This window comes from Hyaena hyaena, unplaced genomic scaffold, assembly GCF_003009895.1.
Source record: "Hyaena hyaena isolate Hyena2069 unplaced genomic scaffold, ASM300989v1 scaffold_287, whole genome shotgun sequence".
NCBI classification, from domain to species: domain Eukaryota; kingdom Metazoa; phylum Chordata; class Mammalia; order Carnivora; family Hyaenidae; genus Hyaena; species Hyaena hyaena.
Genome location: NW_024080919.1, coordinates 1,579,358 through 1,597,485, shown reverse-complemented (window position 1 = coordinate 1,597,485; position 18,128 = coordinate 1,579,358). Strand labels below are relative to the sequence as shown.

The following is an 18,128-nucleotide window of genomic DNA, read 5'->3' as shown; positions in this document are numbered from 1 at the left end:
CCTGGCCTTCTCTCGCGTCACTGCCTGGTAGTGCGCTGGCCACAGTTTGCAGAGGTGACATGAGAAGGAATTTATTTCACTGATATTAATCACAAAAATCATAATAATTAACTTTTTAATAAGTAAAACTAATGTGTCACCCACTGTTTGGGGTGCTTTACACATGAATCCTGTGTAAGGCACGTGTTAATCTGTACAACATCCTGCTGAGATTCTGATTATTATTAATACCTTATTAACTCAAACTAACTCATATACATAAACAATCAAATAGCACTAGGAGACCTCTAATGAGGCCCACGCTGCCACGCCACTCTCTCTCTACCCCCAAGGCTCACTCCCCGGAGCCAACCACTCTGAATTGTTTTAGCTGTTTTTCTGTCCGTTATCCCCCAGGGACATCTGTACACCACCACCACTACTACTACTACTACTACCACTACTACTACCACTACTACTACCACTACTACTACCACTACTACTACTGTACTCTATTTTTTGATTTTTCAATTTAGACATTCTCTGTGGACTAGTCACCGCCGCTGATCAGGACAGGGCCCTCACATGGGTGAGCCACCTACTTTTCCTCTTCCCTGGGTGGAACCCTTATTTTCTAGAGCCTACATCTTTCTCTTTGTCACTTTATTCCACTGTTTTTTGTGGAGCACATCCTCAAGCAATTATCCAAAATATGCAAAAAAGTGCTCCACCTTTCAGCACCCCCCACTCCTGCCTTCGGAGTACCTGGCCTCCGCAGCTCCAGAGCCCTTCGGGGTCCCACAGCTCAAGGCAGCTCGCTCCTCTCAGCCTTCTCCCCGGAGGCGCTTAGCAGAAAGAAGAGGCAACGCAAGTAGGTCGCTTCCTTTCATCCAGAGGTTCTCAGTTCCCAGCATGTGGTCGACATCTCTCATCTGCTGTTATCTAGCCCACTAGTTGTCCTTGTTTATACTAGAATGCGATTTTTAAATTTTCCTCACGCTTATTTTAGTGGGATTTTTACAGGAAACATAAATAAAAAAGGCATGTGTTGATTCTGCCGTATTTAATTAGAAGACCCCTAGGCCAATTTCCAGAAATGCATAAAGGCTGAGCCTCAAAGACGTTAAGTACCTTGCCTGAGGTCACACAACCAAAACCAGGAGAGGCTGAGCTGGAATTTAGCTCTAAGATCAATTTGGCCCTAAAGGTACCGCCTGCAATGCCTCCCCAAGACCAGACGCCGAGCCTTCAGGATTCACCAGGATGGTCCCAGCCCCCTGCGGCCAGAGAGAGCAGGCTACCGACTCCTTGAGACTGGCCGGCCCTGAGTGGCGAGAGGCCGCTGCCGGCATCTGGAGCCGAGCCCTGAGCCACAGCTGTGAGCTCAGTCACTCTCCCTCATGAAAGTGCCTTGACATCTTTGTTCTACATGCCTGTTTGACCCAAGTCTGTTATACGTTTTACGTTGTCTAAAGGTTTCTATTATACACCCACTTGTAAGTGGTGGATGCCTCTGGGCCTATGTTGCCACCTGAATAAGAAAAACCTAATAAGGAACACAAGACGTAGTTCTCGGTCTGTATTGTATTATGGAAAAATAATCCAAACCAAAAACTAAACATCCAGCCTTATCGCTGTGGCCACATTTCCAGTGTTTGCAATATACTGTATACATATATACACACACACATATATTGTATACATATATATGTACTCACACCTGAGCTCTGGTCAGAGCTACTGACATCAGAAGCACATGGGACAGAGGCTGCTGTCAGGAAATGCTCCGGGGAGGTGAGCCACAGAGGCATCACCTGTGCCATTTTCTAGTAAATATGCTCCAGACACATACTTGACATTTATTATTATGAGGTGGAGATGTAAGGGGCAGAAGGTGGAGGAGGCAGGAAAGCCTTTGACCAAGCAAAGAGCAAACCACTTCCAATCTCTAGATAACCTCCAAAGGGCTTTGTCATTCATAAACGGAGTCTCCAGAATGTTGTCTGGTCTCTTACTTTGCCCCTCATGAGTGGCAAGTGACCCCGGGCTTTCCCCATATTTCACATGCCTTCCCCAGATGAATTAGAGCACAAGGAATACTGTCCATTAATCTATCAAAGTCTCTTTCATTTCTCATTCATTCTACAAATATTTACTGAGTACCGCCCTATGCAAGGCATTGTTCTGGGTACTGGGATCCAGCCAAAAAAAAAAAAAAAAACAAAAACAAGACAAACCTGCCTTCATGGAACTCACATATTTGTGGAGGAAACAGACCTGGGCGGGAAGATCCATTTCTTGGCTGCAGAGTTTACTTTTCTCAACTGACTTCCAAGGATATGGCAGAATTTCAAGTCAGGAGGCTACAGACTTCATGGAAACCATACCGTTACAAGACCAGGCAACAATTCCTTTTACAAAAATTGCAAGGCTGGAAGCCCATACAGTTTCCTCAGTAGACCCAGGTCTTCTCCTAACAGCTCAGTCTCCTTGACTTGACTCCTACCTGGTGATTTATAGATGTAAATCAATGTATTTTCTGCCTTTCTCTGAGTTGTGGGGCAGCAGATATGTGGTACCACACATCAGTATCAATGGTTTACAAACCATTTTATTCATGTCTCACATGAGAAGTACATTTTACGTTGTGATCCAATGACCATTACATACATGGATGAATATAGAAATATAGATATGAAATATGTATTTTTTTGTCTCCAGTGTACTTATGTGCAAATGCACACATATGCATGTACATACATACACATATATTTATGTCCACCAGAAACAAAAGTTTCAGATATCATTACTTATTCTAACTACATGTAGCTCATGTATTTACTGTTCTATTTTATTTTAACAATGCTGGTCATAACCTCTAAATTGATTTCATGGCCCATAATAATCAGTTTCACAGTCCATAAATACCTGCAGTTTTTTAAAAGTGGATCTGGATAACAGAAGAACTCAGTCCCAAATCTTTTAAATAACCATGCTTATCAATAACTATGTGTTTGGGAATATGAAGAAAGGTTTTGGATTTGTATTTAATTTTTCAGGTACCTCTGAAAACTATTAACAACTTCAGTCTTTAGATAGGATATATAAGAATTCCAGGTTTTTGTAGAAGCAGGCCACACCCACAGCCCACCATGTTCTCCAGAGGGGTTCTAGAGCACCACGGTCTGGCACAATTTTCATCTTGATCATAACAATAAGTCATGCTGATCGTTAGGAAAATGTACAGGGCTCTACCACGTGCTGTGAACTTGGGCTACTCCAGGTGATTCCACAAGTTATTCTCTTTTTTTAATGTTTTAGTTATTTCTAGGAGAGAGAGAGAGACAGCACGAGCAGGGGGGGGTCAGAGAGAGAGGGAGTGACAGACTCTGAAATAGGCTCCAGGCTCCGAGCTGGCAGTCAGCACAGAGCCCGACGCGGGGCTCGAACCCACGAACCGCGAGATCATGACCTGAGCTAAAGTCGGACGCTTAACCGACTAAGCCACCCAGGCGCCCCTACATTCAGTTTTCTTAATGATAGGAAGAGACCCAAACAAATTAATGAAACGCACACTGACATGTTCCTTCCTACACAGAGCTCTTTGCACTAGCGCCTAGACTACTAATCAGAGATTTGGACCCCACCAGCCCACCTCCATCCACCGTTTGGTGGGAGGAGTGTTTGCTGGAGGCTGTAGAATTGGGACCTAGAGCCTCTGCAAAGCCAGGGTAAACTTGAGATTTAGTTAATCAGCAAATACTCCTTCTATACTCTTAATTGGAAAGTATCTCAAGAGACTTGTAAGTGTGTGGGGACGGTGTTGGAGCACACTCCTAACATAAAAGCCCAGTGTTCAACTTCCAGGAATTTGACGAGCTGTGTTTTAAACCATTAATAACTTGAAATCAGCCACGGTGGGAACGCTCCCCACAGAAACCGTCAAACACTACAGATCAGAGTGTGCGTGTCCTAGCCCCTACTCCAGCCTGGTTGCTAGAGATCTGTCAGCACACCACTGCGAAGCCCGAAGGGCAACTGAATTGGGAGGGCTCTGAACGCAAGGACAGGACCTTGGGAGTTTTCTGGAATGGCAAAACTAACACCCCCGCCCCCGCCGCCACCCCTGCTTTGCTGCAATGGGAGCTGACACACTTATCTGCCCACCTCCTCCCAGACCAGAAAAGAAGTCTGACCAACCCATGTGTGAGGAGCATGAAGAGGAACGCATCAACATCTACTGTCTGAACTGCGAAGTGCCCACCTGCTCTCTGTGCAAGGTCTTCGGGGCACACAAGGATTGCCAGGTGGCTCCCCTAACTCACGTGTTCCAGAGGCAGAAGGTAACAGAGCTGCTCCAGCTCCTTCCAAATCTCTGTGATTGGCTCCATTTGCTGAAGGGAACCGCCCAAGCCACGCAACCCTGAGGCCTGGTGGCTCAGAGGGTGGAGTGGGAAGGGGTCCCGTGCTGGTGCAAACTTGGCCACGTGCTAGATCCCCCGGAGAGTAAGGGACTGCCTGAGAGGGAAGGGGTGCCGAGGGTCAGGAAGGTGCACAGAGGGCAAGGGTCACTGTTACCTGTGCATCTGGGAGGTGGCCTTAGACCAGCAGTGTGTTGAGATCTGGTCAGAGCTGTTTGAAGTGCAGACTATGGATAAGAAAAGGGTAACTTTCCACTCCAGACACGGGAATTTTTCTTCATTCACTAACAGAAGCTTCCATTGCCCACACCCCTCCGAGGCCTTTGCTCCCCCAGCCCGCCCCTACTGTGTTAGCCTTCAAGTGCAGGTTAAACTGGCCTCCTACGCTTTCAACCCAGGCCGGTTGCTGAAAGGCCTCCTCTCAGTTTGGCACATGTCCCCACGCCCGCCAGGGCCTCAGCCTCCCCACCCTGATGTCCCCAGCATATCACCAACTTGCCAACCTGGCTTCACCCATCGGCAAGTAGCAACTTGCCCATTTGATGCAGATAAACGTGCTGTTGTGTCCTCAGGCAGATGCAGCCACTCTCCACACCTCGGATTTGAAGATCTCCATTCTCAGCTCCTTTCTGTGAAGAGTCATAGATCCTGCCTTGGGTCAGAGTTTTACTGTGAGGGTCAGAGTCGGAATCAAGTGTGAAAGCCAAACTTTTGGGCAACACCACTAACTGCCAAAAAAGCAGGAATTAGCAAGACATCTGTAACACTTATTTATTTTCCAATCCATTTATGATTTATTTCCCCTTTTCTTTCCACACCCACCCATCCCCCTCAGGTCATGGTGTGTGAGAACTGACTGGTACTTGTTCACACGAGTTTCCTCAGAGCCCTAGGAACTCACGTGGGCCGGACAGGACAGACTGGCAGGACTTCTACACGGTTCCTGTTTGGACAGAGCAGCTTCACTGTTGTCTACTGGGATTCCATATTAACTTCCTTTTTCTGAAGAAAGGGTTCAGAGCTTTAAAATGTTTTACAACCACTGTTCTGGCCCAACCTTCTCACTTTATATCCAAGAAATTTAGGGTCCACCTTGATTACATACTTGCCCAACATCATAAAGAGTTAAAGGCAGAGTTGGATCAAGCAGGTAGATCTCCTAAGTCCCCATTCAGTGCTCCCGGGTGCTCTACAGCCAGTGTTGGAAAGTGGAGAGGAATTTCAAGTTGAAAGTCTTCCCTTAGAATGAGTCAAATGTTAGAGTTTCAAGTCTGTGATGACTTAGTCCAGTATGTATATATTTGTGCACCTAGCATATAGAAGGTGCATATTAGTTGAGTAAGTGAATAAGTGAATATTTACCATCCTCATTTCCCTAGTAAAGTTGATCCTGAGCTATACTAGGAAAATAATTCATTTCAGGTCCCTGAAGTCACATATTGGACTCCACTGAATTTATAAACAATATTTATAATTACTTAGCTTGAATATGCTATTCTCTGTAATCTATAATTCAGTGTTTATGATGTTTTTAGCAGGGTCAGATCACAGTCCCCATTAAGAATTTGGTGAAAACTAAGACACTTCTTCCTAGACAAGTGCACTCATATACACATCCAGACAGAATTTGATTACAAGACCCAGAGGCTCCCAGGCCTTCTACGCCTCACTGTTACTGCTAAGGGGTTCAGTGGACGCTGGATTAGGAATCCATGAGGATAATACAATGATTTATCTACAATCAGTGCTGACTAGAAAACTCCTAAAACCTTGTACCCCTCCTTTCTCTTCTTAGTCTGAGCTCAGTGATGGCATTGCTGTCCTTGTGGGAAGCAACGATCGCGTCCAGGGAGTAATCAGCCAGCTGGAGGACACCTGTAAAACTATTGAGGTAAGTTAAGCAACTGCAGCTGAATAGAAACCAAGCCTAATCTCCTGGGGAGTTGTGGCTACCTCACCACTACACAACCTTTCCCTCTAGACTGACTTTCTGCCTCATATGTCTCTAAAACATTCCCCTCCTAGTCAGGAAGAGAAGTTACCTCGTGGGGCAACAAGGCAGATTTTACCACATTTACTCGGGTGGTTATTACATTTGTTGTTCTTTGTTGGCCAACCCATTTTGAAAGATGAGCTAGAAGAAAAATCAATTCTCGGTAATGAAAATGAGTGTTGCCCACCATTATAGGACTATTTCTCTGTGGAAATCCCAACGGTCTTAAGAAATGCTAGTTAGTTCTCTGGAAAATCATGTGCAGGTTTGAGCTGCATTTCTGCACTCTGACAGCAGGGCCACAAAGGGGAGAGATAGCAGGAGGAGAAGGTGTGTCTGTGGTTACGGAATGACTCAGTCACGGAGCTCACTGAGACCAGAGCTCTGGCTCATTCATATCTGCCCTCTGCCTGGCCCAGTGCCTGGCACATGATACACACTTGATACAAACTTGGTGAACAAATGCATAAATGGCTGGCTGTTTAGCTCACACTGAAGCTTGGCATAAAAGAAATACTGAGAAACCCAAACTTGGAGGAAAGGCTCGGGGAGTCGGGGACACCTAGCAGCCAAAATGAAGGTGAAGATGCTGAGCCGGAACCCGGACAACTATGTCCGCGAAACCAAGCTGGACTTACAGAGTTCCAAGAAACTATGATCCTACCTTACATCCTTTTGAGGTCCCGCAAGAATATGTAAGAGCTTTAAATGCTACCAAATTGGAACAGGTATTTGCAAAACCATTCCTTGCTTCCCTGGATGGTCGCCAAGATGGAGTCAATTGCCTGACAAAGCACCCGAAGATCCTGGCTACTGTCCTTTCTGGGGCATGTGATGGAGAGGTTAGAATTTGGAACGTGACTAAATGAAAATGTATCTGTACGTTACAAGCACATGAGGGGTTTGTACGAGGAATATGCACTCGCTTTTGTGGGACTTCTTTCTTTACTGTTGGTGATGACAAAACAGTGAAGCAGTGGAAAGTGGATGGACCAGGCTATGGAGAAGAAGAGGAACCACTGCAAACAACATTAGGAAAGACAGTGTATACAGGGATTGATCATCACTGGAAAGAACCTGTTTTTGCCACATGTGGACAGCAAGTGGACATTTGGGATGAATAAAGAACAAATCCTGTATGTTCAATGACCTGGGGATTCGATAGTATAAGTAGCGTTAAATTCAACCCAATTGAGACATTTCTCTTGGGAAGTTGTGCTTCTGACAAGAATATAGTACTATACGACATGAGGCAAGCTACTCCCCTGAAAAAGGTCATCTTAGATATGAGAACAAACACAATTTGCTGGAACCCTATGGAAGCTTTCATTTTTACTGCGGCAAGGGAGGATTACAACTTATATACTTTCGATATGCGTGTGCTGGACACTCCTGAAATGGTCCATATGGATCATGTATCTGTGATGCTCGACGTGGATTATTCTCCCACTGGGAAGGAGTTTGTGTCTGCTAGTTTTGATAAATCTATTCGAATTTTTCCTTTGGAGAAGAGTAGAAGCAGGGAAGTCTATCACACGAAGGGAATGCAACATGTTGTCTGTGTAAAATGGACTTCTGACACAAATATATTATGTGTGGATCTGATGAAATGAACATTTGTCTGTGGAAAGCTAATGCTTCTGAAAAGTTGGGTGTGCTTCCATCACGAGAGAAAGCAGCTAAGGATTATAACTAAAAACTGAAAGAAATTTCAACATCATCCTCATATAAAATGCCTTGCTCGTCACCAACATCTACCAAAATCCATCGACAGCCAGATTCAGGAACAGCACATCATGAAAGCAGCTCATCGACGAAAGGAGGTGAATCCTCTCAAACATGGCAAGCCTGGATCTGTATCGATTGTGTAGGAGAAGAAGAAACACGTAGAGGCTGTTGTGAAATAATACTTGGTATTCTTACCAATCCCGATACATGATAATTCGTTACACTTTGATTTGCAAACTGTGTAAATAAAAATACTGGCTCTAGAATTAAAAAAAAAAAAAAAAGAACGCAAGAAATACTGCGAATCCACCCTTCCTCAAGATTAAGTATAAACTGTGTAATTGCTGATGGCAAAAAGCTGAAGCCTAAAGACGTGTAGCTGCGTGGCAGATACCTTTTCAAGAACTGAAGATTCACAGACTAGTTAAGCCGGGCTGCATCGAGGGCAGGTGCAGGACAGCTGGGCTGAGTGCACGTGTCTGGGTCTGTAACCTGGAGCCACTCTTTACCCCCTGCTTTACGTTCTGGGGTTGTTGGGTTTTGTAGCTGGACCTCAGATGCAGTGCTGAGGCCTTGTGCTGCTCGCTCTGCCGTGGACTGTGTGCCTTGCAGCAGGCAAGGCCCCCTCGTTAGCTGTTTATTTCCTTTTCTCTCCGTGTCCACTCCTGCTCTCTTCTCTGTACGTAACCACTCTAACACGTTCAATGTTCCCTTTACCTACACTCTTGTGGAGTCTTGATTGTTTTATATGTACTTCTTTTTCTTTTATAAATGGCATTGTGCTATATGTCTCATTCTGCTTTTTTGAAACTATGCATTAGGTTTTAAATCCATTCTCGTATACGTTCAATCCCTCATTTTTCTCCTCTGTAAAAACGGGGCATAGTACCCACTTCATAGAGCTACTGTGAAAAATTAAGCATAAGCAAAATGCTTAGCACAGTGTCTAGTATATGGTGAGTGCCTGATAAATACCCTGTTTTCATTATTTTATCATTAGAAAGGCAAATTCTATCAGAAGCCAAAGGCTGCTTCCTGGATGATGACTTCAAGACATTGGCCATAACCATCTCACTTTAGAAATACACATCATTAAAACCAATGTCTCTTCTTCTCCATAGTCATATTCCTGAAAAGATCATGATAAATCTGGGCTCCATTTACAGAAAGGAAGTTTTCTTTTGGTGAAGAGCTCAAAGAGATTACAAAATGGACAATATAAACTCTTTTAGTTTTACTTACTTACAGTAAAGGCCAAATACAACTTCATCAGTAAGCCGTGAATCAGCACTCCAGCACGGTGCCATGTTGAGTCCCGGGTGTATAAATAGGAGTGTGGTGCTTGTGGAAGTGAGGTAATCTCTATACTCATCTCTGGTCAGGCCTCCATCAGAGACCTCTGTCCAGGACATCGAGGCTGCAGGCCACATACAGGAGAAAAGCTCTGGGGGTCACATTTGGCCTTGAGCAAATAATGCAAACGACCTGGGCTCCATTTAGCCAGCGTCCAGGGACACGGAGAGGGCAAGGAGAGATTTGACAACTGGTTTTCTTTCTGGAGGCCAGTCAGGGGCGCAACAGGGAGCAGCTGTTTTTTTCTTTCACTGTGAACAAGACAAGAAGGAACAGGTTTGAAATTAAGTCAGCAGAAGGGATTTAGTGCAGATATCAGGAGGAACTTCCTGGCAGTGAAGTTTAGGATTATTACTCCTATTATTACTGATAAAAGCATTCATCAAACATGGCACACTTTTAGAAGTACTTTCGCAGGTTTCTAGACAAGTCTAATAGTTCCCTGTAGGGCTTTCAGATAAACTGGCAGGAGTCTTAAAAGTGCCCATCCCTTTTACCTATTTACTTCACTTCTGAGATTTACTTTAACGAAATAAAACAGTATAGAATGTATATATTCATAAATAATCCCCAAATATATTTATATGGGGGAAAGCTCCAGAAACCAAAACGTTAGCGGTAGTGAAGAGTGGGACTCCTCTCTCCTTTATATATTCCTGTATTTCACATTTTTTCTAAAATGACCTGGACATTTTTTTTTAATAATCAGTAAAGCAAATATAGAATGAATGTTGCTCAGATAAGGACGTTCTTTTGGATCAGTGTAGGTGGCTCACCTGGAGATGTACATATTGGCTCAGGGAGGTCTCTGATTTTATGATCCAAATTTTTGCAAATATCCTGCATTTGAAGAGGACCGAGGACACACGGTGCACCTGTAGTCACTGAGGTGGTCTCCCACGGAGCCAGGGCCGTATCAGTGGGCAAAACACCGAGGCTCACTTCGTGAGCACCGGCCTGCAAGGCCACACGTAGTGAACGAAGCACACCAGGTTCTTGGCTTAAACTGAAATGATCCTACCTCGCAGAGCAGGTGAATTCTGTACGAGAGTTCAGGTCACAGAGCTCCCGTGTCCCCCGTGTCTCGCTGGGGTGCTTGCTTTGCTTCCTGACTTCGCTCACCACCTGCCTGCAAACATTTTCTGGGAAGCCATTGGCGGCTCCTGGCCAGGGGGTGGGAAGCTGTTGTTAGAGAAGTCGCTCTTCTGATTGGTGAAGAACCCCTTAGGGATGGGAAATGGAGTAGCCCCTGGGTAGGCACTATCCTTCCCCAATTACCTTGCCTCTTCCCACTTGGGGCCCAGACACCTGCCCTTTGGAAGGAGGGCCCATCCCATGTATGTGTCTAATTTTGTCCTTGATCATGTAATGTCTTGCAGGGCTGGGCTGGTCAGGCACCTGGCCCAGGACCGGCCCTGGAGAGCTGGCGAGCTTAGGCTCAGTCACACTGTGGACTGACTCCTTGTTATCCTTTAAAAATAACATATTCTTTCTCTCTCTCCTTCTTTGCCACTCCCCAGCTCACGCATGTGTGCTTGCTCTTTCTCTCTCTCTCTCAAAGTAAATAACATTTTAAAAATTAAAATTAAAGGGGCACCTGGGCGGCTCAGTCGGTTAGGTGTCCAACTCTTGATTTCATCTCAGGTCATGATTTCCCAAATTGTGGGAAGGAGCCCCGTGTCTGGCTCCGTGCTAACTTTGCAGAGCCTGCTTGGAATTCTCACTCTCTGCCCCTCCCCTGCTCTCTCTCTCTCGAAATAAATAAATAAACATTAAAAACAGTTTTTTAAATAATGTATGCAATTGATGTGAGTTTACAAAGATTATGAGAGTGGCTTCGAAAAGGGCTATAGTCACGAAAGGGCAATCTGACCTGTGTCAAAAGGAGGAGTAGTATTTTTTCTCTTTGCTGTGGATCTGACAGTGGGTGAAGGAGCCTTCCATCTTTTTGGCACTCCTGGCTGAATGTGGCTCAGCTTGAGATGTTCCCAGAGCTCTTGACTGCAGGTGGTTGGAGGGCCTTCCAGGCTGTTCTAGACAAGCCCAGCATGGTATGGCAAGCTACGCTTGCCTTTCCAGGCCAGGGAATGTTCTGGGATAGGCTGGGTCTCAGAAAGGCGGCTGCTGGTTGGAGTGGACAAGTGCACTGCCGTGGGAGCTGTCTGCTTCCAGAACACTCTGCTTGGCTTCCCTTCTGCATGCCTGGGAATCATACCCTCTGTCTCTGTCTTACAGTCTTTACCAAGGGCTCTTATCCTATGTCACTGGACACCCAAGAGAGTAGGCTATTAATTCTGGTCCTCCTGAGGCTGGCAGACAAGACACCTAGACATAATGCTGTTTTCTGTGGGTGCGTGTCTAAAGGAAACAGCTACAAGTTGAATAATAACTATTTGATCTTGAGCATTTCCATTGTCTGAAAAATGAGAACTTTAATAAGATCCTCCAATGATTTTGCAATGAGAACAAATCTATTGTATTTCCAAAACAATAATTTCACCCAAATAGCTTTTGGGACACTGTCCATGCAGTTACAAATATGAAGTACAAATATCATAAGAATCACTTTAATAAGCATGCCAGAATTTTTAAGGCAACATTTCAAAGGCAATAGAACATATGCTTAAAAGAATAGGTTTCAGAGTTTGACCTTTAGCTGTCATTTAACTACATGACCTTGCGAAGTTACTTAAGCCCTTTGTCCCTTAACTTTCTCACTGGTACGGTGGGGTTAATACTAAATTCCTCACAGTGTTATTGTGATGATTAAGTTGGGGTAAGAGGCACATGCCAGGAGCTTGGTAACTGTTACCTCATACTATTCTCATAGTCAGCTTGGAAAGACCACTTATTGTAATGATGCCAATAATCATTTGAACCACCGGAACATCTGGAGCATCTTTTAAGTGGTGTCAGGAAAAGACTCTCAGGGTCTTCAGCAATTATGATGCAGGGCTAAGCAGCCCCCTGCAGATGGAAAATCTGAACACGAATGGCAGAGGGTATTATCCCTATTCTTTACCTAAGAATATTAGTTACTGCAAAATACTGGCAACTAAGGGAGGCTAAGGCTCTTCTGGGAGACGAGCTGACTCTCTGCTGCATACGAGAACAAATAGAACAACGTCACAGGTCACCATGGTCTTGTGGCTTTCACTGAACGAGAGGGTTCAAGTCAGTATGACTCGCTGGGCTCTCTGCTTTAGAGACTTTGCTTAAGGAGCGTTTAAATGACCTAGACAAGAACCCCAGGCCCAGGAGCAAGCTTCAGAGATCCCACAGACTAGAACATAGTTGTTCTTCTAACATGAAGTGGGTGGCAACATGATGTGGTAGAAAACAGCATGAGTTTGGGAGTCTGGAGACCCATGGCTGTTGGGTACAGTTGCTCAGCTAAGCACTGCACAAGGGCGCTCCGCTGAGGGCAGAGGAGCTGAACTCCAGTTCACGTGCCTGCAAGAAATGCGTGTTCCTCATTTGTCTGCTCCTTTTCTTGTAGAGCCCAGCAGAGACCCGCCTTCACTGCACTGGTGGGACTTCTCCCAAGCGCTAGAAATTGGGGCTTTACCAGCAGAGGGCTGACTGATTTCCTCAGGAGAACCTTTCTACCTTAACACCGTTCTCTCTCTAGTATTATTAATCTGCACTTCCCCCCTTCTTTTGGGAGTTGTGAGGAAAGGAAACCCTATCTGGGTTAATGAAGGGAATTCTGAAGTACTGTATTTCAAACGAAGCTGAGCGTGCACTTCCAGACCCAGAGCTGCAGCCCCCCGACAAGAGTGTGCGATGAGCGGTGGAGGAACGCGGGGGGTATGTGAATGGGCTCGGTAGAGCCACAGTTGCTCAGGGACAAATGGTGGGGCTCAGAGCTTATCTTCAGCTCTATTTTGGTCACAGAGGCATGTTCCTTACATGGTAAGAGCAGCGGTTACAATTGTCTTGGGTTTTCCTGTCTCCGCCCTGGCACATCCCCAGCCTGGGACTGACCCTGAGGGGCCAGGACATATCATTTGTGTCCTAATGCTGTAGATAACCGCTCTGGAATGTGCCAGAAGTAGGAGGGGGCATTTTATAGCCTGAAGACACTGAAATATCTCCACATTCACCTCACGCCATAGAGTCTTGGAACCGTCGAGTCAAAAGGGACCTTGGCAATCATCCAGGCCCATTCCTTACTGTACAGATCAGAAAGTGCTCCGAGGCTAAATGGCTTCCCTAAGGTTGCACAGCTGTTTTTTGCTGTTTTCTGTTGAAGACTAAATGAGGCAGAGACTTGGAGTATCTACTCATATCTATTTTCTGGGAACACAGAAACTTTTGAGGACTGAATATCCCTAGATACAAGCCATTTCATTCATTCACTCAATCACTCAGACCACAGTTCTCATGTGTGCATTATACGCCATATTCTGCATACATAATACTGGAAAATAGTGATGAACTAAACAGAAAAGGTCCCTGCTCTCAGGAAGATTTTATTTTAGTAGAGGAGTTAGGCAATAAAACAAATAAATAACAAGATCATCTCAGAGAGTAATAAGTGCCTGGGGAGAAAATGAGCCACAAAATCTAGCCATTAAAAACAACAGGACGACGGTACTTTGCTTGTCTGGCTATCTACTCTGCAGTATAAGATTGTCTATTGTTGACTTTTTTTTCCATAGAAAGCTTCTTTTTACAATTGCATATCTTAGATCTTATTACCATCAAAATACAAAGAGGGCTAAAAATTAGAATCTGTCAGTTTTAACATTTCTATGAAAACAACAGCTAAACAATGGGTTTTAGATGAATATTAAAGACTACCTACTCACTTCGAAGGAAATGACCAAATGATTACTTGATTTCTTTTCTTTTTAGACAGATATTATGACACTGGTTAGAAGCAGATATTCCACCTGTCATCATTTTACTATTTTAATATGGGCAGCATAATTTTCCCTTCATAAAATCGCTCCGTTTTTGGTATATTGCATCCATACTGGGTTCACCTTAGAGATGCGGTAGATTTTATTTTCATTCAAGGATTACAGACTTTTGCTTTGTTCTTCTAAGAAGCCAATACATATAATTGTCCTGGCTGACCAAGAGGTAGGTCATGTTGCCCCTGGAGGCTATGCATCAGAATATGCGTGGAGGCCAATGCCTGGGCATTCATGATGGAAGTTACTTCAACTGCTGAACATGCTCACACAGTATGCATGCATGCACACCACACACACACACACACACACACACACACAGAGGACATAGGCACCACAGATATCAAGAGGAAGAAAATGGAGAATATTTGAAAAAATAAACTTGAAAGTTTAAAAAGTATATATTTTGATTCAATTACTATCCAAAGATGTGGGGGGAGGGGGAAGGTATAGAGCCAAGAATTTTTACTGACGCCTTTTTTTTTAACCCAGGCTTTTTACTGAAATAAGTAAAATGGAACGTTAAAAGCAAAAAGAAATCTTTGAGGTGAGGAAGTTTTTGTGGAGAAGGTTTAAAGACGGTTGCTATCACGCTTTTGCAGGTAACAGCCATCCTTTCAAGTATTCTCCCTGCAGACATTTTGATAACGCAGAAGTCCACATTTCCCCATTCCTTTTTGCAGGTTACTGGAAAGTCACTGTTGAAAGCATTTCCGGTCCATATTTACAAAGGCACAGTAGGTACTGAAATTCAGAGTAATCACTATCGCTAGTGAGCTGGCCTCTAAGAGCATATTTTTCTTTCATAGCATACACTTGTTCCCTAAGTACCTCGAAGGGGGAGTTGATAAGCTGAGGTGTTTGTTGTTAACTGACCTTCACAGCACTTTGAAGGTCTTGTAGTCCAGAAAGATGGAAGGGTGCCCACCTTAGTCTCCACGTATTGCTTCTACCTCAGAGAGTATGGAAAAAATAGAAGAATTTTAATTTCAGGGAGTATATCTCATTTGAATCTGATATTAGGTTAACCTGAGCATCTCAAGTTCAATTCTAAAAAATCTATAAAGTACTAGTTTTATAATTCCAAGAAAGAAGCATACTTTTTCTATTTCAGAAACCTGTCTGACTCTTACCATATTTTGCACAGAATTATACTAAAGGCACATTAAGCAAGAAAAAAAAGAAGTGAAGTTTTTTAAACTTAGAGATTAGAAAATATAATAAATGTTCTACCCTTCTCATGAACACTGGAAAACTATGGCAGGTTTTTGGATCTTCTAATGCCTGGTACATAGTAATTAGTGAATTTTGCCGAAAGAATGAAATAATGAGTGTAATTCTGAAACATCTGGAGCTTTCTTATCTTTAAAAACCTACTTACTACAGAGTAGGTTTGTTAAAAGACATATATTCAGTTCACAGTACCTCACATAAAAATTTTTTCAACTTACTTGCAACTATTTCACAGCAAGGTTTGGTAGGAGTAGTAATGACCCAGGAGTTCAAAGCCCTTGGCTCTAGGCCAGGCACCAGCCGTAAATCGCAGAATGCCTTGAGAAAGTGACTTAACTCTGCTGGGTTTCAGTTTCCACATGAGTGAAATGGTTGGTCTGGAGCAGGTTACTTCTGATATTCCACGCAGCTTCAAAATTCCACAATTAAATAATTCAAATTAAGGAAAATTGGATCTAAATGTAACAAGCACTGATATACTACCTATAATGTGTCAGATAATATTATAAGTGCTTTATACAGTATGTAGTCATACAATAAAAAAATAACGATAATAATCAAGCATATGCCATGCATCGGATAGAATTTCCTATACTGTAAATAAGTAAATAATAGTTGCTATTAAAATGATAGTCATTGTATTAAAATTCAATAGAGTACAAATCATTAGAAAACCAGAATGGAAATAAAATACTTGGAATTGAAAATAATGTATAAATAAAGTGGCTATTTCACTTAAATCAAACACTAGCCATGACACATGACATCAGTCTCATAAATAAGTTGGCTTAGAAGAAAACTTTTGAGAAACAAAGACATGCTACCAGTATCATATCTTAATACTCATTATATATGTGTCAAGTGCACAATTCATTTTAGAAAAATAAGCTAGAAGTCATCATATGTTTGCAGTAAACAGTAGAGCTTCTGAATGTCAAAGAGGCATATTTCAGGAATGCAGTGGGCTCAAGGGTGCCTGTGAGCTTAGAGCAGAAAGCAATCCAGCGAAAGAAAGTTTGGTTGGGAAGCTACTAATAGGCTTCAGTTCTGAGACCTCGTAATAGTCCAGATCTCACACTAAAAGGCTTGGAATGGATGCAAATTTGGCAAACCCAGCAGATGCCATGTCTGGACATGCCGTGTGGACCCTAGTACTACTACTTTGAGGACTGCGGGGGTGCTCCACAAATTTTCATCCCCTCCTCCCACCTCCTCTGCTTCTGCTCATCTTTTACGGCCAAAGTCAGGCACCACTGCCACCAAGAAGCTTTTCCGGAGCCACCCACCCACCCTAGCTCCCTTTGAATGTTCCCCACCCACGTACTTCTATAAAACCTGGTATAAATCTCTAAAATATTTAAATGATTCAGCCTATTGGGTTGTTATTGTATTATTGGCCCATAATCTTTCTCATTCAGTGAACCTCAGCTCCTTGAGAACAGGAATTATGTTTTAGTTCATGGCTGGTCCCCAGAACTTGCACAGTGCTTGACACAAATGCCACACTTAAGAATTGATTGCTAGATGAATGACTGGATGGGGGGGGGGGTGATAGCAATAACCAGTAATTACTATTAAAGTGGTTAGAATCTCCTTTGGGCTTTATTATTGGTCAGAAAATGTGATGAGAATTGACTGTGTTCTAAGAGAGGCAGTAGAGTGAGGGGTGTTATTTCTTGTTCACTTGTAGAATGTCTTCATAATCAAAAATTTGGTTTAGGTTATCCATTTTTCTCCTTACTCTAAGAATAGCAGAGAAATTGGGGAGAAATGAAACACAGTTTTAAAAAACTTGTTCGACAATATATACTGAACGTCTTATTGTCCGAAGTGGTATGTGTCCAGGCAGGCCCAGATTCTATCCTTAAAGAGACGATACTTTAGATATTTAAGAAACTCATGTGAAGGAAGAAAGTGATATGTGACATCTAAGAGACCAATGTTTACTAAAATGAAAGAACATGTAATAAGGGTCACACAAAGGTCAGAGGTGTCAAATCAAGTAGCTGCATTCCCAAGAAGCCCCCACCAGACAGGAGAGCTATGCTGGATCATCATGTCTCAAAACTTGCTCTCAGCTATAAAGGTCCTGGGCCCAGAGATGGTCAGGTCCAAGGATACTGGCATATATACACAACAAGCTTACTGGAGCTTGAAAAAGCAAAAGGCCAATGACCAGGCCAACTGGAGAGTCAATTATGTTTTAAACGTGGACTCAGAGAAAAGGGAACTAGATGGTACTAGAGATGCACACGATGCAAATGCATAAGACTGAATTCCCATACAGCCTTTCTCTCCAGGAATCAAAGACCAGATCCCTTATTTCCCTGTCTTAGACAATATTGGAGAAATAGAGGACCAGGTGAATACAGGTGTATGCCATAAGTGGTCACTATTATAGGATTTCAGAAGAATTAAAAGATGATATTCGTTCACAGAGATCAAAGACAGTTTTATGGAAGAAGTGGCATTTCAACAACGTCTTTAAGATTACTTAGA

General features: G+C 43.4%; 1 protein-coding gene and 1 pseudogene across 3 annotated transcripts in view; both read left to right on the top strand.

Moving 5' to 3' along the window:
- The window catches only part of TRIM55 (tripartite motif containing 55), a 40,629-nt gene that overhangs the window by 3,091 nt on the left and 19,410 nt on the right, over window positions 1–18,128 (top strand). For all 3 annotated transcript variants that reach the window (XM_039246988.1, XM_039246987.1, XM_039246986.1), the window contains exons 3-4: window positions 4,157–4,322; window positions 6,196–6,291. In XM_039246988.1, the coding sequence (XP_039102919.1) occupies window positions 4,157–4,322; window positions 6,196–6,291 (262 nt within the window). The remainder of the gene's footprint in view (window positions 1–4,156; window positions 4,323–6,195; window positions 6,292–18,128) is intronic.
- On the top strand, window positions 6,968–8,300 carry LOC120241684 (annotated as a pseudogene).